Source organism: Onthophagus taurus, chromosome 6 (assembly GCF_036711975.1).
Source record: "Onthophagus taurus isolate NC chromosome 6, IU_Otau_3.0, whole genome shotgun sequence".
Lineage (NCBI taxonomy): Eukaryota > Metazoa > Arthropoda > Insecta > Coleoptera > Scarabaeidae > Onthophagus > Onthophagus taurus.
Window position 1 is genome coordinate 7,261,768 of NC_091971.1, and position 23,782 is coordinate 7,285,549.

Genomic DNA, 23,782 nt, shown 5'->3' on the forward strand with positions numbered 1-23,782 from the left:
TTGCATTCGACGAGTCAAACCGCTACTTGGAACAAAGCACAATGTTCTCAAGTTTTATTTTCTTCTTTCCTTTCAGTACATACTTGTTTCCATGTTTCATATTGGGCATAATAAACAAATTTTCTTACAAAACGATATTTATTATTATTCACAATCTAAAAATTAATCAATACATTCGGCAGAAAGAAAAGAAATATTTGAACATAAAATTAAAAACGTCCTCTCGAAGGTCCTCCTCTAGGGGCGCCGCCTCGTGGTCCCGGCATACGGGGATTCCAATTGTTCTGTTTACCGCCAAACCCGCGATTACCCCTAAGGCCCCTAAATCCGCCCCTTCCGCGGAAAGCACCATCCGGGGGACCATTCCACCCGGGATTCTCTTGATACATCCCAAACGGTGGCGGAACATTCGGACGAAAATTTCTATTAAAATTAACCGGCGGAGGGGGTGGCATCTCCTGGTAACCTCTCCCAAATTTTTGCCCATTCCTCCAACCCCGATTATCCTCATAATAACCATCATAATCATCCTCTTTATTATAATCTTGATAATTATTATCATCCCGAAAGCCTTGATTACAATAATCATCATCTTGATTTCCACCTTGATTAAAATTAACCGATCTGTGTTGATTTTGTTGGTTTTGTTGATTTTGTTGATTTTGGCGATAATCGACATCTTGCTGACGCATATCAATATCTTTATTTTCCCAATTTGAACCGTTATTTATATTATTATGACTTGTTTCGTTGCTTGTTTCATCATTATCATCGTCGTCGTCGTCATCTAAATACGCTTGATTGAGGTAATCATGCTCATCATCATGCGGCATGACATCATGAAGTTCTTCTATATCACCAGAATCAATGTAACGTTGTAATGCTTCGGGGCCTTCCGCAAAAGCTGCTTCTAATTTAGAACCCGCTAAAACAAAAATAATTAAAATAATAATAATTTTATTTAGTTTTATTTAACTTACGTTCAACGGGAATTAATTTTCCATAAATTATAATGGCATTTGGTGCAATTTTTTGTAACGGAACGACGCCGGGTGTATTTTCAACGATTTGGCTGATAACCTCGGTCAAATTCGATTCTTCCTCGCCCGTTTCGTTCCATTGAGCTTGGAAGTTTCTTGGAATTGGTTTACTGTAAGGAACCTTTTTTACTTTCACTTTATCGTCTGCGTTATTTCCTAACGGATCTAAATCTAATCCGGGAATCGTTGCGTTATCGTCGGGGAAAAGATTTACGTCGACTTTATCTTCTGGACCCATTCCTGGTATCACAGCCGGTTCATCAGCTAAAAAAATTAATACGTTTTCACGGATTATTAATTGAACTAACACTAGAATTATCACTATAACTAGAATCTAGTTCTAGGTCTGATGTTAGTTCTAATGATAGTGTTAATTCTAACAATTAGAACTAACACCAAAACTATTTATCACCTAATTAGACCTAGAACTAGAAGCATTCATGTCTTTTTAGACGCACAGCTAAACTGGAATGTTTGTAGTTCTAGATCTAGTTTTTTTAACGTTTTAAATTGAAGGGTGATTTAACATTATAAATATCCTTTTACCTATATCAACATCATCTAATCCAGCAATTCCAGCAGGTAAAGTGTTCAAATTATATTTATCTCTCATTAAATCGCCTGGTCGATTCCTTGTCCAAAATTTACTGGTATGATCATTCGAACCAGAACATAAAATGTGCCCAAGAGGATGCCAAGCTAAAGTCCACACGATACTATCATGAGCTTGCTCGATAGCTCCTACTTCTTTGTCGGCCCTATCGAATTAAATAATATAAATGAATCGGATTTTTTATTTCTTTTAATTATTACCCAACGTGCCAAAACATGATAGATCCATCTGAGCCACCACTACAGAATAAGCCTTCATGATGCGGGTGCCAAGCAACGCTGGAGGCTTCTTTTTTATGTCCTCGAAACGTTTGGATTTCTTGGCTAAGGTTGCGGAGGTCGAAAAGTTTTAATAAGTGATCTCTAGAGGCGGTTATTAACCAATTTCCGTTTTCGTTCCATTTTAAATCCATCACCGTTGATTTATGAGCGTGTCTAAAAAACAATACAAGTATTTTTTTTATTAATACGGTGATAAATCTGACCCAACCCAACCCAACATTAATATTAACAGAACAAATTTAGCGCCTCATTCGCAAGCAACCTCGTCGGAGTAAGGTGAAATACGAGATATATAAGAAACGATTTCGCCTCAAATCGCCGAGGTCGCTTACGGGCGAGGTACTAGAATCTTCCAAACCTGACGATTTCGTGTTGATACTTAAATCTGGCGCCTCACTCGCAAGCGACCTCGACTGAGTGAGAGTAAATGTCTTCTTATAAGAGACTTTGTATCTTTACCAAGATATATAAGAAGCGATCTCGCCTCAAATCGCCGAGGTCGCTTGCGGACGAGGCGCTAGAATCTTCCAAAGCTGACGATTTTGTCTTGATGTATTAAATCCAGCGCCTCGCCCGCAAGCGACCTCGGCGATTTGAGACGATATCGTTCCTTTCACATCTGTGTAAAGACATAAAGTCTCTTATAAGACGATATTTACCCTCAAACCGCCGAGGTCGCTTGCGGGCGAGGCGCTAGAATCTTCCAAAGCTGACGATTTTATGTTGATGTATTAAATGTAGCGCCTCGCCCGCAAGCGACCTCGGCGATTTCAAGCGATATCGTTCCTTTAACATCTGTGTAAAGTCACAAAGTCTCCTAGAAAACGATATTTATCCCCAAACCGCCGAGGTCGCTTGCGGGCGAGGCGCTAGAATCTTCCAAAGCTGACGATTTTGTGTTGATGTATTAAATGCAGCGCCTCGCCCGCAAGCGACCTCGGCGATTTCAAGCAATATCGTTCCTTTAACATCTGTGAAAAGTCACAAAGTCTCTTAGAAGACGATATTTATCCCCAAACCGCCGAGGTCGCTTGCGGGCGAGGCGCTAGAATCTTCCAAAGCTGACGATTTTATGTTGATGTATTAAATGTAGCGCCTCGCCCGCAAGCGACTTCGGCGATTTCAAGCGATATCGTTCCTTTAACATCTGTGTAAAGTCACAAAGTCTCTTAGAAGACGATATTTATCCTCAAACCGCCGAGGTCGCTTGCGGGTGAGGCGCTAGAATCTTCCAAAACTGACGATTTTATGTTGATGTATTAAATGCAGCGCCTCGCCCGCAAGCGACCTCGGCGATTTCAAGCAATATCGTTCCTTTAACATCTGTGTAAAGTCACAAAGTCTCTTAGATGACGATATTTATTCTCAAATCGCCGAGGTCGCTTGCGGGCGAGGCGCTAGAATCTTCCAAAGCTGACGATTTTGTGTTGATGTTTAAATGCAGCACCTCGCCCGCAAGCGACCTCGGCGATTTCAAGCGATATCGTTCCTTTAACATCTGTGTAAAGTCACAAAGTCTCTTAGAAGACGATATTTATGGTCAAACCGCCGAGGTCGCTTGCGGGCGAGGCGTTAGGATCTTCCAAAGCTGACGATTTTGTGTTGATGTATTAAATGTAGCGCCTCGCCCGCAAGCGACCTCGGCGATATCGTTCCTTTAACATCTGTGTAAAGTCACAAAGTCTCTTAGAAGACGATATTTATCCTCAAAGCGTCGAGGTCGCTTGCGGGCGAGGCGCTAGAATCTTCCAAAGCTGACGATTTTATGTTGATGTATTAAATGTAGCGCCTCGCCCGCAAGCGACCTCGGCGATATCGTTCCTTTAACATCTGTGTAAAGTCACAAAGTCTCTTAGAAGACGATATTTATCCTCAAAGCGTCGAGGTCGCTTGCGGGCGAGGCGCCAGAATCTTCCAAAGCTGACGATTTTATGTCGATGTATTAAATGTAGCGCCTCGCCCGCAAGCGACCTCGGCGATATCGTTCCTTTAACATCTGTGTAAAGTCACAAAGTCTCTTAGAAGACGATATTTATCCTCAAAGCGTCGAGGTCGCTTGCGGGCGAGGCGCTAGAATCTTCCAAAGCTGACGATTTTATGTTGATGTATTAAATGTAGCGCCTCGCCCGCAAGCGACCTCGGCGATATCGTTCCTTTAACATCTGTGTAAAGTCACAAAGTCTCTTAGAAGACGATATTTATCCTCAAAGCGTCGAGGTCGCTTGCGGGCGAGGCGCTAGAATCTTCCAAAGCTGACGATTTTATGTTGATGTATTAAATGTAGCGCCTCGCCCGCAAGCGACCTCGGCGATATCGTTCCTTTAACATCTGTGTAGTCACAAAGTCTCTTAGAAGACGATATTTATCCTCAAACCGCCGAGGTCGCTTGCGGGCGAGGCGCTAAAATCTTCCAAAGCTGACGATTTTATGTTGATGTATTAAATGTAGCGCCTCGCCCGCAAGCGACCTCGGCGATATCGTTCCTTTAACATCTGTGTAAAGTTACAGTCTCTTAGAAGACGATATTTATCCTCAAAGCGTCGAGGTCGCTTGCGGGCGAGGCGCTAGAATCTTCCAAAGCTGACGATTTTATCTTGATGTAGACAAAAGGGAGGTGGTAGAATCATTCAAAGCTGTTGATATATCAAATCCAATTAAACTTACAAAGTTGCTAAAGATTGTCCAGTTTTTGGATCCCATAACTTAATCGGTTGTTGATTATCTTTACTTCCAGATATGACTAAGGCTTTCTGCGGATGCCAGTGTACGCATTTTACATCGGCACCATGACCTAATATATATTATTAATTAATATTTCCAATATGAAATGAATAAAATATAATAATTTAACCCTCTAATACACAAATTAATTATAAATGATATGAATTGGAGGATTAAATAGAAATAAAATTAAACTTACCTCGTAAAACTTTTTCTTCTGTATAACGAAAAAAATCCCATATTCGAAGTGTTCCATCGTCTGAACAGGTGACGAATTTACTATCGGATGGGCTGAAGCTGTTTAGACAAAAAGATAAACAACAAATTTTCTATCAATCATTTTTATTTAAATACTCATCGCGATTATGGCACAATAATAAAGAAATGTTGGGAACAAAAAAATTATTTTCGCATTTATTTTCCATAAATTATAGAAAAACATAATCAAATAAAACAACTTGGTTTTTATTTTCCTTTATTTACATAGAAAAAATCCTCCTGTTTGTCTCACGTCGTTTGAAAATAAGGTAAAAATAAAAACAGTCTTCCAAATTTCCAACCAGACGATAAAATTACGTAAAAGTTACGTGGAATCGCCTAGAAAAAAATTTGGAACGACATTCCGTGTATTTCCTCTTTTTGCACGCAATTTATTGTTTCAATTAATAAAAAAATCAACCTGTACATTGTACAAAACCAACTATTTTATTAATATTATTAATTATTACATTCTTAAAATGTCACAAATCTCCGGATTGAGAGAATAAATAAGTCGAAATTATTTATTTACTTTGGATCGCGTCTTTATTATCAATTAAATAGTTCTAACCGAATCGAAAATGAATCAATCAATCTTCGCAAGCAAAATTTTTACGTACATTGTTCGCAAGAGGATTAGGAAGGTGCCATTTATTAAGTATACTATTAGATATACAGTATCGAGTACGTAGTGAAGTTGTAGTAGATACCTTATTCCACGAAGAGCCTCTTTATGCGCCTGGAACATCTTCACGTTGTTCATGTTTGACTGCCAGTACTTCACGTAACCGGCATGGTCTCCAGTCACCATCCAACTATCGTTATGCGACCAAACCATCGTTCTCACCGGACTATCATGTGCCTATAGATAAAACATAAACAAAAATTAACTCAAATAAACAGTGGATCTAAATGTTATTAATAAACTTTAAGAGATTTCATCAACTTCAATGATAGATTTTAAATATTAAAAGATATGATACTAACTTGCAAAATTGTTTCAAAATTAAAAGTTAACCCATTCCAAAGTGTAAACTCCCCAGAACTCGCCCCCGTGACTAATCGACGTCCTTCCGGCGTCCAAGCCATACAAAATATGGGACACCGCATCTTATTAGTTGCTGTTTTAACAAATCTAGTCGTCACACAATTGATTGGATTGTCTGGATAACTCGGTGGTGGCATCATGTCGGGGTAATACATCACATCTGGTTGGAGAGCGCGTCTATCTCGATAATCTCTTTGCCAAACTCTCGTCTATAATAAAAGAATTAAATAAATTAATTATTTAATAAATTATTTCAATCATTACTTGTAATTCTTTAATAATAGACGAATTATAATCGACGGTTTTTCTCATAACAGATTTTCTTAATCGTTTCCCATCGAAATCCTCCAAAGTCATGTTTCCCAACGGTCCTGGTAACGGTCTATTTGCGCTTAAAAACGGTCTAAATTGTGGTCTAGAGTATCCTAAATAAAAAAAAAAATATTTATTAATACACCAAAAGTAATCACTTATAACCTCAATTGATATTTAAGTTTACCTTGGCCACCCATACCGGGTGGTGGAAGAGACATGTTAGGCATACCGTGGCCTTGCGGACTCGGCGCAAATTCCATACTTTAAATGTTTTATTAACCACTATTCTATATTTTTTTAGTAAAAACTTATAAACACTACCACTTTCATATTTACTACTGTCACCTTCAAACACACGACAGCTTCTCTTTTTTTCTTGCTTGTTGCACGCACAGAAATGTAATTACGGCACTGATTGGTTTATTAGAAATTGTAATAAATAGATATTTAAGGTGAAATATGTAATCTATTTGCGAATTTGATCCGAATTAATCTTATAAACGGTGTAAGTTTGTTGAGATTGGCGTGATGTAGTAAACTTCATTAAATTCAGTACGTTGAGTTTCTAATGCGCATGTGCGGATATAGATGGCTGTCATGTTGAAATTAAATTTTTGACTTCATTTTTAATTTTAATGAAATAATACTTTGATTTTAAATTTTTTCTTGTATAAAACATAATAATAATCATTTCTTTTAAAATTACTTTTTTATATTTCCGATTAATTCAATTAAAATTTTATAAATAAATAAATTTTATTTTTGTTGGTTGGTACTTATTTTGTGTTACAAATCTAACCTCAAAATATATTTATAGTAATAAATAAATAATTTGAGATGTACAAAACGTAATATTTCTTTAATTAATTAATAACAATAAATGTAAATCATAAATGTTTTTTTTAGCGAAATTGTATTAGAACTACCTGAAAAGAATTACTTGGAAATTATACATCAAGTTTTAAGAGTCGATAAAGAACCAAAAGCTACAGTTTCGAAATGTTTTAATTTAGAAGAAAATAAATTAACGATGTAAAGTTTTTAATATGAACATCAAATTTTTTTATTAATATTGATTTTTTAGAACATTTTCGAGTGTTTCAATAAAAAGTTTACGAATAGCTGTCAATGGGTTTTTCGAAAATCTCAATTTAATAACAGAAACAATAAACAAATTTAATTAAGATGCCAGAACATGCTCCTGCTCCAACAGCCAGTCGGGCTGTTTACGGATTTGCTTTACTCCTAATGATGCAATTATTTAAAATAATTTATATAACATGGGCGGTTGTGCCATTGGAATGGTTTGAAAGTGTTGGAATTTCATGCTTACCTGATAAATATTGGGCAGTGGCCGTACCTCTGTTATTATTGACAGTTTTTGCATGCAGTTTCATCATATACTTTTCCTTCGGATTATTAATGACTCCCAATTGGAATGATGCAAATACCGTTAAAGATAAATTTTCTATTGATTGTAAATCAAACGATAATATAAGTCTGAATTTTTTATCTTGTCCTTGTAAAGTAGCAAATAATTGTAAAATTAATTTTTATAAAGGATGTAAAATCATTGAAAGTAATATTCCTATATTAAAAGAACTAGATGTTGTAGAGGTTTCTAAGGAATTGTATTGGAATAGTAATAAATAATAAAGGGGATTAGTTCTATAACATTTAATTTATTACTTTGTGATCAAATAAATCAAAAATTGATAAATAAATGTTTATTGAATCAATGCGTAAACAAACAAATACAAAACTGATTAAATTATGAATAGTTTCAAATCAAAAGTTCTGCCTTTTAAAGGCTTAGAAAATCAAATAAACTTAAATTTAACAAAATCAACATGTTCAATCAACGCGATTCATGTGAAACTTACAAATACAACAATATTATTATTAATTAAATATTTATTTCTTATCAATAGGATAAAATTGATAAATAAATATTTATTGAATCAAACAAATACGAAACTGACTAAATTATGAATAGTTTTACATCAAAATCAAAAATTCTTCCTTTTTAAAGGTTTAGAAAATCAAATAAACTTAAATTTAACAAAATCAACATGTTCAATCAACACAATTCATGTGAAACTTACAAATACAATAATATTATTATAAATTAAATATTTAATTCCTATCAATACCATTAATTTCTTCTCGACGTTCAAACGGGGAAGGTTTAGCTCGTAATTCTGGATGCTTTTCCAATATCGCTGGCAACTAAAATCCCAAAAAAAAATTTATAAAAACTTTAAATTATTAAAGTTTTTATATCAACTAACCTTTTCTCGAGCCCATTTTTCAAAGTATTCCTCATCATTAAGTATTTTTTCTTTTGGTTTGAAATCAGATAAATAAATTGGTTTAGATAATAACTTTGGGGGATCATCAATAGCATAAGAAAAAGCACTTTTATACTCCCCATCTTTCAAACTTTTAACCATATAAACTCCTTCTAATTCGTAACCTAACTTCCTGTAATAATTCCTAGTTCCAACGCCGGAAATAACGGCGATTTTAGTAGCTCTATGTTCGTGTATGGCGATTCTCTCCGCTTGCTCCATTAAAGTAAAACCAAGACCTTTATGTTGGAACTTTCCCAAATCGCGTTCGCTTACAGAAACAACACTACCATAAACGTGTAACTCCCTAACAATTGACACGTTCCCTTTTAATTCCGGTCGGAAAACTCGATTACCACACCTTCTCAATCGACAAAAACCGATTAAAATATCTTGCTCGGGATCTTCGTAACTTAAAAAGCTTTCCCACCCTCCGTTAGCCGCATAATCACGACGAACAAATTCGATATGTTCCGGACGTTTCTTCTTGTGAATTTCGGTGATTCCAACCTCTCGGGTGCGAATATCGCGGCATTTCAGACCTAATTCTTCCATTCTAGCCAAAGCTAATTCCCTTAAATTTCCGTGTTCAACCCCCGAACTAACCAAAGGCATCGGAATATCACGCTGAACTCTATATACTCTTGTATATGCAGGAATTATGGATAAAATTTGTGCGATTAAATCCACTAAAACGGAAGGAGGGTAACTTTTATAACGACCAGTTTTCCAAAGTTCATAAAGACCAGTTCCACGAATTACTAAAGTTGGGTATATTTTAAGACCATCTGGTCTAAATTCATGACATACAAAAAGATCCTAAAACAAATAATGTTATTATTGGGATTAGCCATTCGTCTCTTAAGGGTCCATTCTGGTTAGTTAAATAAAAAAAATCGAAAAATATATTTTACGCTGGTTTTTTCTGCTCTCTCTAATATTTGTAAATGTAAAACATGTAATGGATAGGTTTTCAACTCAATATAAAATGTAAATGCGGAAACACTTTTATTTATTGTTGTGAAAAGACTCTGTTGTCGACAATATATTCGTGTCTGCAAGTGGTCGCCAGGAAAATGAAAAAAAAATAAAACAGGTGGAAATGAAGAAAATGTATCAGGAGATGGAACATGGAGCAAACGTGGTTTTTCTTCCCCCTTTAGTGTGGTAACTGTGATTGGACGTTACACTAGTAAATTAAATGAAACAGAATGATAGTCTTGCAAACCACACAGGAAGTGCTGGAGTTATGGAAGTTCAAGGCATGTTGGAAATATTTGCAAAAGCTGAAGAACTACACGGCGCGAAATATAAAAAGTATATTGGAAATGGCGTTACGAAAGCTCAATTGCAACAGGACGCAGAAGTAGAGAAAAAAGAATATTTAAACCATGTGCAAAGAAGGATGGGTTCTAGACTTCGTAACGCAAAAAAAACACAAAAACATCAGAAAATTGACAGACAGATTGATAAATGAATTAACTATTTATTATGGACTCGGAATAAGAAAAAATGGTTATCAATGTATGGGCTACTTTTGAACATAAAATATCAACGCTATCCAAACGGATCAGATTCATGGTGTAAGTGGTAACAAGCTAAAGCCCTCTCGACTTCTAGGTACAGGAAGTAATTCGACCAATTTATAACGATTTGTCGTCGCATGATTTGTTGACTTGGTGAATAATGAGAGCTTCAATAGAATTATTGGCAATTTGTACCTAAACATGTTTTTTGCGGCTACAATATCCAAATAGCCGCATTTTTAGCCACCTGTATTTTTAACGAGGGTTTCAAACCTATTTTAAAAATTATGGAAACTATGGGCATCACTATCAGTCCATATACAGACATATTTGCCACCAAGCGTCGCGCAAAGCGCATAAAAGATGCAGAACGACTAACAACATAATATCAATCTGTGGAGCAAAGAATGGCTCGGTGTAACAAGAAATTGAATATATTACGCAATTTTAAAGAAACAGAAAAGAATAGCCGATTAATTGTAAGCATTCACTTAAAATTTAAATTAACGAAAACATAACACAAAACTTTAAACGCATTTTCCTAACAAACATATATGTTGGCTTAGCGGAAATAATAACACAATTTTAAATACAGGCGAAAGATTTTAAGGAATGATTCTTCAGCAAAAAGTAAGGGGTGTATAATTTTTTGTTCAAAACCCCTTCTCCTCTAAGTTATTGCCCTCTAAAGTTAAGGGACAAAATATGCAACTTTTTTATCTCTTGACATTGTACAACTAACAAATTGTTAGTTTGATCACAAAAAATAAAATAATGCTGAGATCAATTTGAAATCTCTGAATTAATTCACTTGAGCCTGTATATTATTTTATTTTTTTGTGATGCAAGAAAATGTTAAGAGACATCATAAACTTTGCCTAAAATTTGATTTAACAAACCAGAATGGATCCTTAAGATGGCTAAACCTCAATGTTTCTAGTTTTAGTGTTAATTCTAGATTTAGTTCAATAAAAGATACTAATAGAATTAATACTAGACCTAGGTGATGATGATTAATTACAACATACTTTAAATTGTCTCAGATCTCTTTCATAATCAACATTTGGTAAATTTGGCATCATATGAGCCACAATTTTAAAACCACAATCTTTAGCTAATTCAAATGTATCGCAAACTGCTTTAACAGTATGACCACGATTTGTATCTCGAGCAACATCTTCATAAACAGATTGAAGTCCTACAAAAAAATCAATCATTAAATTAATAAAATAAAATATTTCATAAAATTTAGTACCAATTTCTAAACGAGTACATCCATATCGTAACATATCAGACAAATGCTTTTCCAAGCAAAAATCAGGACGAGTTTCAATAGTAATCCCCACGCATTTCGAACTAGCTCTCTCTGAGTATTTAACGGCTTCTTCAACGGTACTACTTTTATGTCCTGATAAAGCATCATGCAAATTTATGATAAAATTATCGCGATAATCTTCTGGTAAACTCATAAATGTTCCTCCCATTATAATAAATTCAACTTTATCAACTGAATGTCCAAGTTGTTTTAACTTAAAAATTAAAAAAGTGAAAAAAAGTAAAAAAAAATTATGGTAAATAAAAACCTGTTCAATTCTATGTCTTGTTTGAAGATATGGATCATATCTTGCTCGAATCGCCCTCATGGAAGTTGGCTCATACCCAGTGTAACTCTGCGTTGAATATTCAAAGTCAGAGTCGGGTCCCCCAGGACAATAAACGCAAATATTCCCAGTGTAGTTAATATGCGGACATCGATGTGGCTTACACATTACGGCAACAACAGCAACTCCACTAGCTGTTCTAATCGGTTTTGCGAGGAGTTTAGGTACTAAAGCTTTGCGATGTTCATGGGGGACAGCTGCGATTATATCCACGAGACGGGGAGTTGTTGATAAGCAGTATTTTTGAGCAATCTTGCATTTTAATTGATTTAAATTAACCACTTGGTGCTCTTTATCCGCTTTTAGTAATGTTTGCACTATTTCAGCTACTGTTATTACTTTTTTCTCTTCGAGTGAGAGGTGAGAATATTCTGGAGTAATAAAAAAATTTTATTTATACTATTTATATATATATAAGTATTTTTAATTACCATCTTTTTTATTCTTCCCCATTACAACAATTTTTTTTTAATAATAATAATAAAACCACGTTTTTATTTAATTATCACACGTTAACGTCAAATTTTGCTGTTGACAGAAACAACAACGTGAAGTTAGGTGTAAAGCTTTGTCTATATTTATAAGTTCATCGTTTGTCCGCTTTAGTAATTGAGGGCGTTTGTAGCGTCCTCAGGAATGTTTTCTAATTTCTACTCAGTTAGCAAATGGCGTCTGGGTGGAAATGTACGTAAATTTTTCTTTAACGCGATGAATGAAAAGTTTCGTAGTTATTTTGTCATGTTAAATTTTGGTAAAACGATGCATCAGATCAGCAAGATACTTTTATAACTGAATAACGGACGCATTGGGTCTCACAACGACGCCATAAACGGTGTAAATCACCGAAGCAGATATTTCTTTTTCCAACAAATCCTCAAAGCAAACACAATGAATGAAGAGGTAGAGTTAAAAGTTCAAGAAGATCGGCAGATGTGGCCCCCGATGGATAATGTGCCGATATCGAATATTGTCCCAACACACACAAATATTGCCATATCACCAGCACCCCAAGGAGCCCCGATAAATCCAAACAATTTCGTTGAGTATGAATTACCTTTTGAATATGTCCAACAAGGTTGGAAAAAATTTTGGTCTAAACGGGAAAATCGACCGTACTTTTGGAATAAATTAACCGGGGAAAGTTTATGGGAAATGCCCCCTTTAAATAAACCCCAATTTGATCCAATTACAGATCCTTTAGGGATTTGTCCACCGGTTGGTGCACATCCTGTTGCGATGCAAAGCCCTATTCCTGTTGCTAAACGACGACCTTCCGAAGAATTAGTAGGACCACAAGCAAAAAAATTTGTGTTAGCCGGACCGTGGGATTTAGATGTACAGACTAATGTTGTGATAATTGAGAGACCTCCTTGTAATTATATGCATTCACATCCCGAAGTTGAAGCTTACAGGTGCAGTTTACTTTCAAAGTTGCGACAGTGTTATCAGGAACTATGTCATTCGAGGCAATCTATTGATGCACCAAAAGAATCTTTTAATAGGTGGTTAATGGAAAGAAAAGTATTGGATACTGGTAATTAATTAATTTTCATTTTACACATTAGGTAAATAAATCATTATTATCAATTTAGGTTGTGATCCTTTATTGCCAAGTAATTGTTATCCAGAGATATCAATGTCAATGTACAAAGAGATAATGAACGACATCCCTATTAAATTAGTAAGACCGAAATTTACTGGAGACGCGCGAAAACAACTATCAAGATATGCAGAAGCAGCTAAATCAATCATGGAATCTCGAAATGCAGAAGCAGAAAGTAGGAAAGTGGTAAAATGGAATGTTGATGAAACGTTTCAATGGTTGAGGCGGACAGTTGGTGCTACATATGATGATTTTCAAGACAGGTTGGCACATTTAAAACAACAATGTCAACCACATCTAACAGAAACGGTAAAATTTTTAATATTTTATAATAAAATGTAATTTATCATTAATTTTCTTGTAGGTAAAGGTTTCAGTTGAAGGAATTTGTTTGAAAATTTATAATTTATCAGCTGAGTATGCAAGAAAAGTGCGAGAAAAATCAAATATTATTTTAAAGGAACATGGATTAGAATTGCCCCCAGTCTTGCCAAATAATAGCACAAGGAAAGTTTGGTGTTATCCCATTCAATTTCAAATTGGATGTACCAGGTTACCTGTAATTGAGTATTTACCAGACAGAGATCAAGCCATGTTAAGATTTCAAGGGGATACATTGGTTATTAATGCAACTCACCTACAAAAAATGGTAATATACAGTGCTGTGCAAAATAATAGGTGTGACCTAAAAACAGTCTTTAAATGTATTTTAGTTGTAAAATATATGAGTAAAAAGTTAATAAGTAAAATTAGAACAAGTATAAGTTTGTTTCTCAAAACAAATATTATTTAATATTTGAAAACAAAAGAACACTTTAACGCCTGTGCAGAATAATAGGTGTATACATTAAATTAATAAAAATAATTTGGTTTTACTGAAAAATAAAAGAAAAACGGTATAATACAACATTTAAAATTAATATTTTGTTTGTTATCCGTTTATTATTACTCTTTTTACATCTCCACATAGATGCTTGATTGGATTAAGGTCAGGAGATTGAGCTGACCATGGCAACATATCGATTTTCTTTTCAATAAACCAAGTCTTTGCTGCCCTGGAAGTGTGTTTGGGGTCGTTGTCTTGCTGAAACTTGCACAGCAGAGTCATATTGTTATCAATGTAGGGTGTTGATGTAACCATATTGATTTAAAATGCCTGTATCCAAAAAATTCGGCCAACTCCATACCAGGAAAAGCACCCCCAAATCGCCCATCTCCCACCATGTTTTATTGTTTTGCTGATGTACCTAGAATTAAATTCTTTTTCTGGAGGACGCTTTACGTCTATCTGATGCGAATAATTTTATTTTCCTTTTGTTGCTCCACAATATGTTTTTTGACGGCTACTTTTCCATGGTTGCGTGCAAATTGTAACCTTCTCTATACGTTCTTTTTTGACAATAATGAAACTCTTCGTGAGCTCCTATCAGGCAAATTCTTCTCTAAAAGTCATCTTCTAATAGTCGATGTGTGGATATAATATATAATTTTTGACGTATCAAGAAGGTCTTACTTGGAGGAGTAAAATGAGAAGTCACGTTTATACACTGTATTTTTTTTAAGTTATTTTTTGGCGGGAGTTTTAAAACCAGAGAGGATTTTAAGTAAGCTCTAGTTGCGAATTTAATTACTTATTTGTTTAAACATAATAAAAACCAGGGCGTACCTACTTACTTTACTAAAGCAATATACAATAATCTAGCGCTGAATAACAAATAAAACTGGACTAATACTAGCACTAGAATTAGCACTAGACATAGAATTAGAAACATTCCGTTTAGCTGTACCTCTCTTAAGACGGCCGGTAGGTGATAGGTAGCGCTAGTTAAAGTTTCTAGTTCTCGTTCTAGTGTTAGTTCTAGTTTTACACTCGTACTATCTCTAGAATTAACACAAGAACTAGAATCATTCGGGTTTAGCCGCACGTCTCTCAAGACGGCTAAACCCGAATGTTTCTAGTTCTCGGTCTAGTGTTAGTTCTAATGACAGTGGTAGGTAGCGTTAGTTAGTATAAGATATTACTATGTTGTATATTTTTGTTGAACTATCTGAATATCGTCTTGTGCTAGGTGTTAGTTCTACTTTTATACTAGCACTATCACTAGAACTAGCACAAGACGATATTCACGATACGTTTTGCCCTATTTACGCAGTTTTATAATATTTTCTTTTCGCTACAATGTTTTGCTCTTCCCATTATATCGCTAAATGGTACATTTTAAATTTCATAATAATCTAGAATTATACTTTTGTTCGTAACTTACCCATAAACTATAAAAACTTTCAGAAATTACAACCTATATTGAATTTTAATTTTATCTTTCAAACTCAAAAGAGGCAATTAGAAGTAAGAGAACAGAATTAAAGTGAACGGATACAATATCAAGTTTGGTTACTCTTTAAGAGAAGTTGCCCAAAAAAAGTTTAGTTTGAGGGACAAAACATTTTGTGTTAAAAATTGAAATAATTTGTGAATTAATTTAAATTTATTAAAACTTAATTTGATTCTTTTTTTAGGAACATTTATATCGACACAGTTGTTTCGACGACAGAAAATTCGAATTATTCATCCCGAGAGTTTGGGTCGTCTTGAAACGTTACGCAACATTTCTTGGTGTAAATCCATCATCAGCAGTTGCAAGCAACGACGTTCACGACACCCAAGCATCCCTTCCGGTTACCGTTTTCGAATGTTTGCACCGGATGTTCGCCGTTTCTTTCGAATGTTTCGCTTCACCTTTAAACTGTTATTTTAAACAGTATTGTTCGGCGTTTGCCGATTGTGACTCTTATTTCGGAAGTAGAGGGTAAAGATTAAATCAAATTCGATATGTTGATGCTAACAGCTTTTTTTTTAGACTCTTTTTGCATTTAAAAGCAGTTTCCGGTTCGTTTGAAGCGCACCCACCTTATTGTGAGGAATTATTAGAAGCCACCATCGATCATATGGAACGGTTATTGTCGGAGAGTCATGAACCACTTAGTTTTGTTATTATTCTTCCGGATTATAGAGAACCCACACCTACAGGGCTTCAAAGAGCGGAGGAGAGTCAGTTTAAAAGGAAACAAGTTACTATACCAGCTTATGAACATGAATTTAGGCATGGTTTACAACATGTTCTGAATAGGTATTTATTAAGTCAATTATATGGACATTAATTAATTAAATTAATTATGTTTATAGATCTGAATTAAATATAAGATCAACTCATGGGACTGTAATAATCTGGTTACAAAATCAAGCCGGTTTTAGTCGATGGGGTCCAACTGAAGATAGAGTTGAAGCGTTGTTAGAGGCTTTTAGGCCGGGGAGAGAAAGGGAACGTGACCGACAAGAATTGCTTAGTCCAACGCGGCAAGGTTCAACATCGGATAATAAGGACGTTTTAGTGCATTAGCTTTCAATGTATTTTAATTTTTATTACTTTTAATTTAACAGTAATTTTTTGGCTACATCTTAAATTTTGCTATTGCTCATTGAAGCGTTTAATTTTTACTTTTTTTTATGCTACATGCTAACGTCCTTTACACATCACACTCTTTTTATACATATTTTTTTATTTTTTATGACGTACCTGAATTCTTTTCTCGAGAATCGAACTTTGCAAAGGTTTTATGATGAAATATCGGGATTGCTGTGCAAAGCCTATATTTGCAATTTAGACGTATTTTAATTATTATTTATATTAACGAAAAAAAAAATTAAATAAATCGAGAAGTTATCATTTGTACATAGTCATAGTCTATATATATATGTATACAAAGAAAGAGAAATTTTATTTAGGAAATTCTATATTTAAGAAAAAGATTGTAATATAGCTTTTGTTAGTAACTTTTATTTTATACTAATAATGTAGATTTTTACTGTTATGAATATAGGTTTTTCTCCTGATGTTACAATATATATTATTTATTAATATATTTGTAAACAGCTAATAAAAAGAATCATTTCACATATTGCACTGTTTCAAATCAACTTTTTTATTACTCTCTATTTGGTAACGTTTATCTAGAAATGATTTGGATATGATGATAAAAGTCGATATTTGAATTATCAATTAAATAAAGTTACCGACCATTTTATCTAGAGGAAAGGTGAAGTTGTTAGTCAATAGATGGCGCTATTAACGCCATCTATTGACTATTAAAGTAGGATATCACATTATATTAGTTTAATCAAGAATTCTCTTTCATAATTTGCATCAAATATAATAACAAATTCATAGGCATACGTTGTGTTTTTATTATTTGAGCTATCCTTGCTTTTAAGTATTTTTATTTGAGCTATCCGTTAAATAAAGTTACCAACCAATTCATCTCAAAGAAAGGTTAACGTTGTTAATCAATAGATGGCGCTATTAGGACTACTATTGACATATTAATTTAATCAAGAATTGTGTAAAGAATGGAAACCCCGAAAAAAGAGTTCCTGGCCCTCTAGGATGGGCGTTGAGCAACAACTCTTTCTCGGAAAAGAGCGATGGTTACGAAAGTTCAAGGAAAGGTTACTGGCCTGGAATCTAGACGACGATAGCAGGGATGTACCGTCTAAACAGTTTTTGGAACCCGCAAGAGAGGCAGGTCTAGAACCAGATATAAGAACCAGGTGGAAGAAAGTCTAAAAATACTTGGAGTTAGAAACTGGAAGGGCACAAGATAAAAGAGGGTGGAAGCTGATCCTAGAACAGGCCAAGACCCACAAGTGGTTGTGGTGCCAATGATGGTGATGAATCAAGAATTGTCTTTCATAATTTTCAGTAAATATAGTAGCAAACTCATAGGCATACATTATGCTTTTATGATATACGTTTAGCTATCTATATGTTATAAATAAAATTGCTAACCAATGGTATGATTCCCCTTCGTACTGTTCATCATAGAATTCTCCCTTCCAGCTAAAATATGTCTATGACAGGCAGTACTCTACTAGTCTTGGAACATATTTCGGCAATCCCTCCGGAATGAGTTTCTGGCGAAGACCATCCACGGCAACCTTGACTGGTATCCTGGGGATCTAACTTCATACTCCTGATTGATTCTACAACATGTGTAGAATCTCTGACATATGATTCTGTTCTATCTATAAAAGGAGACAGAATCTTGGCGGCGAGGTGTTTTGTTAGCTGATAGGTTGGAGAATTTATGGTACTGACAATAGGACGTAGAGGAACATTTGGTTTATGGATCGTAGGTAACCCATATTTTCGTATAAACTTTTCTGTTATTGTGTTCGGATTCCTGTAGATTTTACCAATTGGAGAATTGGTCGCAACATGGCATCCAAAACGTAACATTATTTCAAAAAACGCACTGCTTGGTCCGAAAATTTTTAGGTCTACTCATAGTGCTAGTACTAGTTGATACCACATTATACAGAATGATTCTCGACCTATATGCATAAACTTGAGGATTCCTCATGACTAATAAAAATAACTGTCTTAAGAGACAAATGGCTAAACTCGAATGTTTCTAGTTAATTCTAGTTATAGTTCAATTAACATCGACCGTGAGAGCCTTGGTACTCAAAGTTATAACCTGCTTCTTAGGGAGTATTGGGAATCAACATGGAACATTTTTCAAAGACGTAACAAGAGAACCTACAAATTTGTAGTTAAATATTTATGTTGTAACTGATTTGTATTAGGATGAATTAATGAAACTCTAAAATTATAATGCAATTATATTTTTTATTGGTTATTCTTACATCGAATAGAAGGAATACAATATAATAAGTTATTGCCGATACGTCCGCGACGACGGCTCAGACTTAGAAAATACAGTACGATACGTTTTCCTTTTTTTTAATGACGAACAGAGAAGAAAATATATATATAATAATAATTAAAGCGAAATAATGAAAAATCACGATTACAACAATTCTCGATACTTTCAAAAACGACGTTCGTGTTTTAATATTTTAACTTATTTTACATTTAACAATTATGATTCGATAACAAAAATCGACGAGCGGAACGGTCAAAACTCTAAAAACTAAGCCGCTACGAGGTTCGCTTATTACAGAGAAAGGTGGAGCCGCGGTTGCAGTACAAAATATTGCGAGGGCCAACCGCCCTAGGCACTGCATTGAGGTAATTAATAATTATCAGAATACACGTACAAATACAATATTAATCTATACCAGTCTTATCACAGAAAAGAAAGAAAAAATGTTCATTAGGGGATTAATTATTGAGAAATCTTAATTCTTCTTGTTGGCGTAATGTATAACCGAACTGTATCTTACGGGGGGCGTTTCTTTTTCGGATTCCATCGATTTTAAAATCATTCTTGAACGTTTCCTGGGGGGTAAACTTAATTCTGGGTCGGGAGAAACCGATGGTGCCGGAGAAACGGGGTTTGAACTTGGTGGAGTTAAAGCCAACATAGATTCCTCTTCGATCTCAGCTACGGCCAGCGCCGCTTCAACTCGCTTTCTAATATCATCGGCGTGATTTAATTGGGGGTCATACTGAATTGGTGGTGGAAAATACGGTCTAATTACTTCCGGCGGAGATCTTCTTAAGTATTCTTCGTGCACTCTTTCAGTGACGGTTGCGGCAGCCGCTAAAAGGTCGACTCCGGAAGATGGGTGATTAGGGAAATACGGAGTAGGGATTCTATCACGGGTATAAAGATAATATCGAATATCGCTATCATAACTAATTGGTTCTTGAGGAAACGTCTGATGAGGCGGAGAATCCTTATTTTCTTTATCACTCGACGACGAACAGGAAGATTCGTTAGACTGAATTGAAGACGGCGGTGAAATTGGGGCCGCATTTTCAGAGTGACTTTTAATATGCGCCTCCATACACTTTTTCGAGTTGAATGTGTCGTTACATATTGTGCACTTGTAAACTTTTTCGCCGTAATGAGCCACTTGATGCAGTTTTAATACGTGGTTATAACCAAAAGATTTTCCGCAGATCTCGCAAGAATACGGTTTCTCCCCGGTGTGAGTTCTCGAATGAACTTTTAATTGTTTACTACATGTGAAGCCTTTTTGGCAAACCCCACAAACGTAGGGTTTTTCACCGGTGTGCGTTCTCATATGGATCACTAATTGACCAGATTGGATAAATGTTTTCGCACAAACCGAACATTTATGTGGACGCTCCCCGGTGTGGATTCTCATGTGTCGGTGTAATTTCCCGGAGTGTTCAAAAGCGCGCGAGCAAACGTCGCATTTATACGGACGTTCTTTCGTGTGGATTCTTCTATGCACGCTTAAATTTTCTTTCACACTAAAGCTTTTATCGCAGAATTCGCAGCGAAAAGGTTTTTCACCAGTGTGCGTTCTGTAATGTCTCGTTAATCGGGCGGGAACCGCGAAAGTCTTTGAGCAAATATTACAACGATAAGGATCGTCCGATTCGAGTTTTTGAAGCTTTTGAGGTGTTGTTGGAAAAATCGGCGGGGTTTGGAATCCATTACACTCCATCTGTTGGGGTTCTTGTTTGGGGGTTGCGGTGTTTTGGAAGTTGCTCATTGGCAAATCCGGGCTGCAAACAACTCGCTTTATCGCCGCTATCCTAGCCTCTTCCGGAGTTTGAACCGGCGCCATTGGAAGCGGGGTTGCTTCGCTGTAATAACCTACCATCGTTGGATTTTGATTTGACCAAAAAATATCTGCAAATAAAAAAAAATTTATTAAATAAAATCGAATTAATTGAATTGGTGAAGATTAGAGGAAATGAAACGAACCGTTTTGATCTGGTTTGCATTTAAGCAAGAGTGTTTTAATTAAGTTTTCATCCATTCTTGGGTTTTAATCAATTTGGAAGTGTGATGTTAACTCACTAAAATGCAATTGAAGAATGCAGGAGATGTCAAGTGAAGATACAGTGAAGGTGCGTTTTGTAACTCCGCCTTCTGCGTGTGCAGGAATTGGTGGGGGGAAAGTTGGGTCGGTTTTTGACCCCAACAAAAAAAAATCCCCACCATTTTCACTACACCAACATTTACCATTTTTTTTGAATAACTCAAAAAATAATACAATAGAAATTATATAAACTCTCTACTATTGAGTTTTTATGTTATATGCATATATATATATATATATATATATATAATCAATAGGAAGTTTATAACTAAGTATATACTAGTATATATATAAACTCTCTATACTCAATTTATTATATATATATAAACTAATTTGACATGAAATTGATTGATATATATGTGTATAGGTCAAGAGATTGTTCTGATTTTGATTTTATAGAAATATTCGCAATTCAAACATGACCATACGTAATCTATAGATAAGTATAAAACCGTCCAAAATTGATTCGGTTGTTACTATTTATAAAGTCGTGGCGGTTTAATGAAAATATAATTGTTAACTGGAGTGCGCCACGGGTTCGTATGGAGGCGAATAACCGTGGATTTTGCTTAGGACTCGTGGCCCCCCAACTAAAACGTTGGGAACGTACACGAGCTGTCCCCACGGTTAGTCGCCTCCACGTGGAGTTTAGGTGCCGCTTTTTTCAGAACGATGCCGACCTCGTCAACCCAGAGAAACGTAGGTCGGCATTTCTATTTCCCCACCGCCATTTTTTACATCCATTTTTAAGTTATTACCCCCCAAAAAAAATTGAAAAAAATCATTTCCCCCCAAACGATCTTAATTAGTCTTAATCAAAACAAAAATTTTTAATAAAAACGTGATTTTTTTGTTTCATAAATTGATTTTTAGATAACAATTTATGCAATAAATCGATGTAAACAAAATAATAATAATAATAACTTACCCAATAAATTGATTCGAAGTAATCGATTAATAAGTATCTTCTTATTCCTTAAATTCTTTGCTTCTAAATGAAATTGACACGGAAAACATTTAAACTATCGTTTTCATGTTAAGAATTTTATTTATTTTCTTAGATGAAAACGTGTTTTTGTGTTTATTATAATCGCGAGGAAGAGTAGAAATTTCGGACTATGCTAAGCGCGATCCAAAATCAAACTAAATGTTTACCTCCTACACGGTCGGCTCTTAACGCCGCCGGCCGACGACAAACGAACGCTTTCCCTCACACTACACGAAGACCCGTGTGCCGAAAAGGCACGTGGAGGCCACCAACCGTGGATTTTCGTTTGGCCCGTTTGTCCCCGGGATTGTGTTTATCTATTTTCGCACAGCTTTTTCGTAATCTACAAAAAATATTGTTATTAATTGATTACTTATTATGGAGGTGTTATCGAATCATATCTCCAAATTTGTGCATTTAGAGTAAATTATGAGTGTAAATAATAAAAAAATATTGATTAAAATTATTTGTTTTTAACAAATAAACCCAAATAAATTTTTTTTTGACTTTTCAAAAATGAAATGTCAATGTGACATAACCTGTTCTCAAAACATGACATAACTAATTTCCCTAGTAATGTTACCAACTGTAATTAGTACAAAAAATTATAAGTATATGTGTTTAAGTCCTTAATAAAATTGTGATTTTTTTACTTTACAATAAAACTTCCAAGTTTTTACCAAACTAAAAACTTAAATAAGTATAATTAAATTGCCACTTTCATTCTGGATGACAATAAGGGCCAATCACAGCATTTCACGTATTACAGGAAGTATACTCTTCTTCTCATCTTCTTCACAATGATAAGGCTAGAAGGTCACAATTTGAAAACTTGTCCTTATTACTTCCCAGTCATTGCGTTTAAATTGCGTATTGTTAGGCTAGTGCGTTGTTTCTATTTACTATACTAAAAGGCAATCAACCAAAACAAAAGCCCCGCGTATCGATTCTCTATGCATAGATACAAAAATATTGCGATATTCTACATATCTATCAAGCAACTATTGAACCAAAGCATTTGAAATGTAGCAATGATTAAAAAATAAAATAAAAGCGGTAGTATGCTTAATGACTCTTTAAAAATGAAATGTCAATGTGACATAATCTGTTTTCAAAACATGACATAACTAATTTCCCTGGTAATGTTACCAACTGTAATTAGTACAAAAAATTCTAAGTATATCTATTTAAGTCTTTAATAAAATTGTGATTTTTTACTTTAAAATAAAACTTCCAAGCTTTTACCAAAGTTTGTTCGAATCTTGTAACTTAAATAAGTACGATTAAATTGCCACCTTCATTCTGGATGACAATAAGGGCCAATTAGAGCACTTCACGTAATGCAGCAAGTATGCTCCATGACTCCTTAAAAATGAAATGTCAATGTGACATGTGACATAACCTGTTTTCAAAATATGACATAACAAATTTCTCTGGTAATGCTACCAACTGTAATTTGTACAAAAAATACTAAGTTTATGTGTTTAAGTCCTTAATAAAATTGTGATTTTTTACTTTACTATAAAACTTTCAAGCTTTTACCAAAGTTTGCTTG

General features: G+C 34.9%; 5 protein-coding genes across 6 annotated transcripts; 2 read left to right on the plus strand and 3 right to left on the minus strand.

The window, feature by feature from the left end:
* Positions 1–119: 119 nt before the first annotated feature.
* LOC111427815 (WD repeat domain 33) lies at positions 120–6,843 on the minus strand. Its single transcript, XM_023063133.2, has 10 exons — positions 6,461–6,843; positions 6,226–6,386; positions 5,901–6,170; positions 5,624–5,775; positions 4,855–4,952; positions 4,599–4,725; positions 1,854–2,087; positions 1,587–1,798; positions 981–1,304; positions 120–925 (listed from the first exon to the last, which is right to left on the minus strand). Exons 1-10 carry the CDS (start codon positions 6,534–6,536, stop codon positions 210–212), a joined length of 2,370 nt encoding a protein of 789 aa, XP_022918901.1. The 5' UTR covers positions 6,537–6,843; the 3' UTR covers positions 120–209.
* A 525-nt stretch (positions 6,844–7,368) lies between these two features.
* PIG- (phosphatidylinositol glycan anchor biosynthesis class P) lies at positions 7,369–7,950 on the plus strand. The gene has a single exon (XM_071196413.1). It carries the CDS (start codon positions 7,462–7,464, stop codon positions 7,927–7,929), a length of 468 nt encoding a protein of 155 aa, XP_071052514.1. The 5' UTR covers positions 7,369–7,461; the 3' UTR covers positions 7,930–7,950.
* Positions 7,951–7,988: 38 nt separating this feature from the next.
* On the minus strand, positions 7,989–12,359 carry LOC111427817 (elongator complex protein 3). Its single transcript, XM_023063135.2, has 6 exons — positions 12,246–12,359; positions 11,737–12,185; positions 11,409–11,682; positions 11,182–11,351; positions 8,568–9,446; positions 7,989–8,505 (listed from the first exon to the last, which is right to left on the minus strand). The coding sequence occupies exons 1-6, from the start codon at positions 12,265–12,267 to the stop codon at positions 8,413–8,415; spliced, it is 1,887 nt and encodes a 628-aa protein (XP_022918903.1). The 5' UTR covers positions 12,268–12,359; the 3' UTR covers positions 7,989–8,412.
* An 81-nt stretch (positions 12,360–12,440) lies between these two features.
* On the plus strand, positions 12,441–17,374 carry LOC111427816 (Phosphorylated CTD-interacting factor 1). Its single transcript, XM_023063134.2, has 6 exons — positions 12,441–13,348; positions 13,407–13,726; positions 13,782–14,066; positions 15,935–16,224; positions 16,276–16,545; positions 16,602–17,374. Exons 1-6 carry the CDS (start codon positions 12,703–12,705, stop codon positions 16,813–16,815), a joined length of 2,025 nt encoding a protein of 674 aa, XP_022918902.1. The 5' UTR covers positions 12,441–12,702; the 3' UTR covers positions 16,816–17,374.
* Positions 17,375–19,084: 1,710 nt separating this feature from the next.
* On the minus strand, positions 19,085–22,394 carry LOC111428068 (Kruppel homolog 1). 2 transcript variants are annotated; one of them, XM_023063481.2, is made up of 2 exons: positions 22,168–22,394; positions 19,085–21,046 (listed from the first exon to the last, which is right to left on the minus strand). In XM_023063481.2, the coding sequence occupies exon 2, from the start codon at positions 21,015–21,017 to the stop codon at positions 19,617–19,619; it is 1,401 nt and encodes a 466-aa protein (XP_022919249.1). In that variant the 5' UTR covers positions 21,018–21,046; positions 22,168–22,394; the 3' UTR covers positions 19,085–19,616. The 2 variants fall into 2 exon arrangements, with proteins under 2 accessions (XP_022919249.1, XP_022919248.1); XM_023063480.2 differs by lacking the exon at positions 22,168–22,394 and adding an exon at positions 21,122–21,300.
* Between the last annotated feature and the right edge of the window lie 1,388 nt (positions 22,395–23,782).

Bases quoted from the DNA above. Each gene is read 5' to 3' on its own strand.
- LOC111428068 (XM_023063480.2), bottom strand. From the start codon at position 21,176: ATGGATGAAAACTTAATTAAAACACTCTTGCTTAAATGCAAACCAGAT. The intron at 21,047-21,121 runs GTTCGTTTCATT...TTTTATTTGCAG, and splicing joins ATGCAAACCAGATCAAAACG to ATATTTTTTGGTCAAATCAA.
- LOC111427817 (XM_023063135.2), bottom strand. From the start codon at position 12,267: ATGGGGAAGAATAAAAAAGATG. The intron at 12,186-12,245 runs GTAATTAAAAAT...TTATTACTCCAG, and splicing joins GGGGAAGAATAAAAAAGATG to AATATTCTCACCTCTCACTC. The intron at 11,683-11,736 runs GTTTTTATTTAC...TTAATTTTTAAG, and splicing joins CAAGACATAGAATTGAACAG to TTAAAACAACTTGGACATTC.
- LOC111427815 (XM_023063133.2), bottom strand. From the start codon at position 6,536: ATGGAATTTGCGCCGAGTCCGCAAGGCCACGGTATGCCTAACATGTCT. The intron at 2,088-4,598 runs GTAAGTTTAATT...ATTGTTTTTTAG, and splicing joins GGACAATCTTTAGCAACTTT to ACACGCTCATAAATCAACGG. The intron at 1,799-1,853 runs GTAATAATTAAA...TTAATTCGATAG, and splicing joins ATCATGTTTTGGCACGTTGG to GGCCGACAAAGAAGTAGGAG.
- PIG- (XM_071196413.1), top strand. From the start codon at position 7,462: ATGCCAGAACATGCTCCTGCTCCAACAGCCAGTCGGGCTGTTTACGGA.
- LOC111427816 (XM_023063134.2), top strand. From the start codon at position 12,703: ATGAATGAAGAGGTAGAGTTAAAAGTTCAAGAAGATCGGCAGATGTGG. The intron at 13,727-13,781 runs GTAAAATTTTTA...ATTTTCTTGTAG, and splicing joins AACCACATCTAACAGAAACG to GTAAAGGTTTCAGTTGAAGG. The intron at 16,225-16,275 runs GTAAAGATTAAA...CTTTTTTTTTAG, and splicing joins TCTTATTTCGGAAGTAGAGG to ACTCTTTTTGCATTTAAAAG.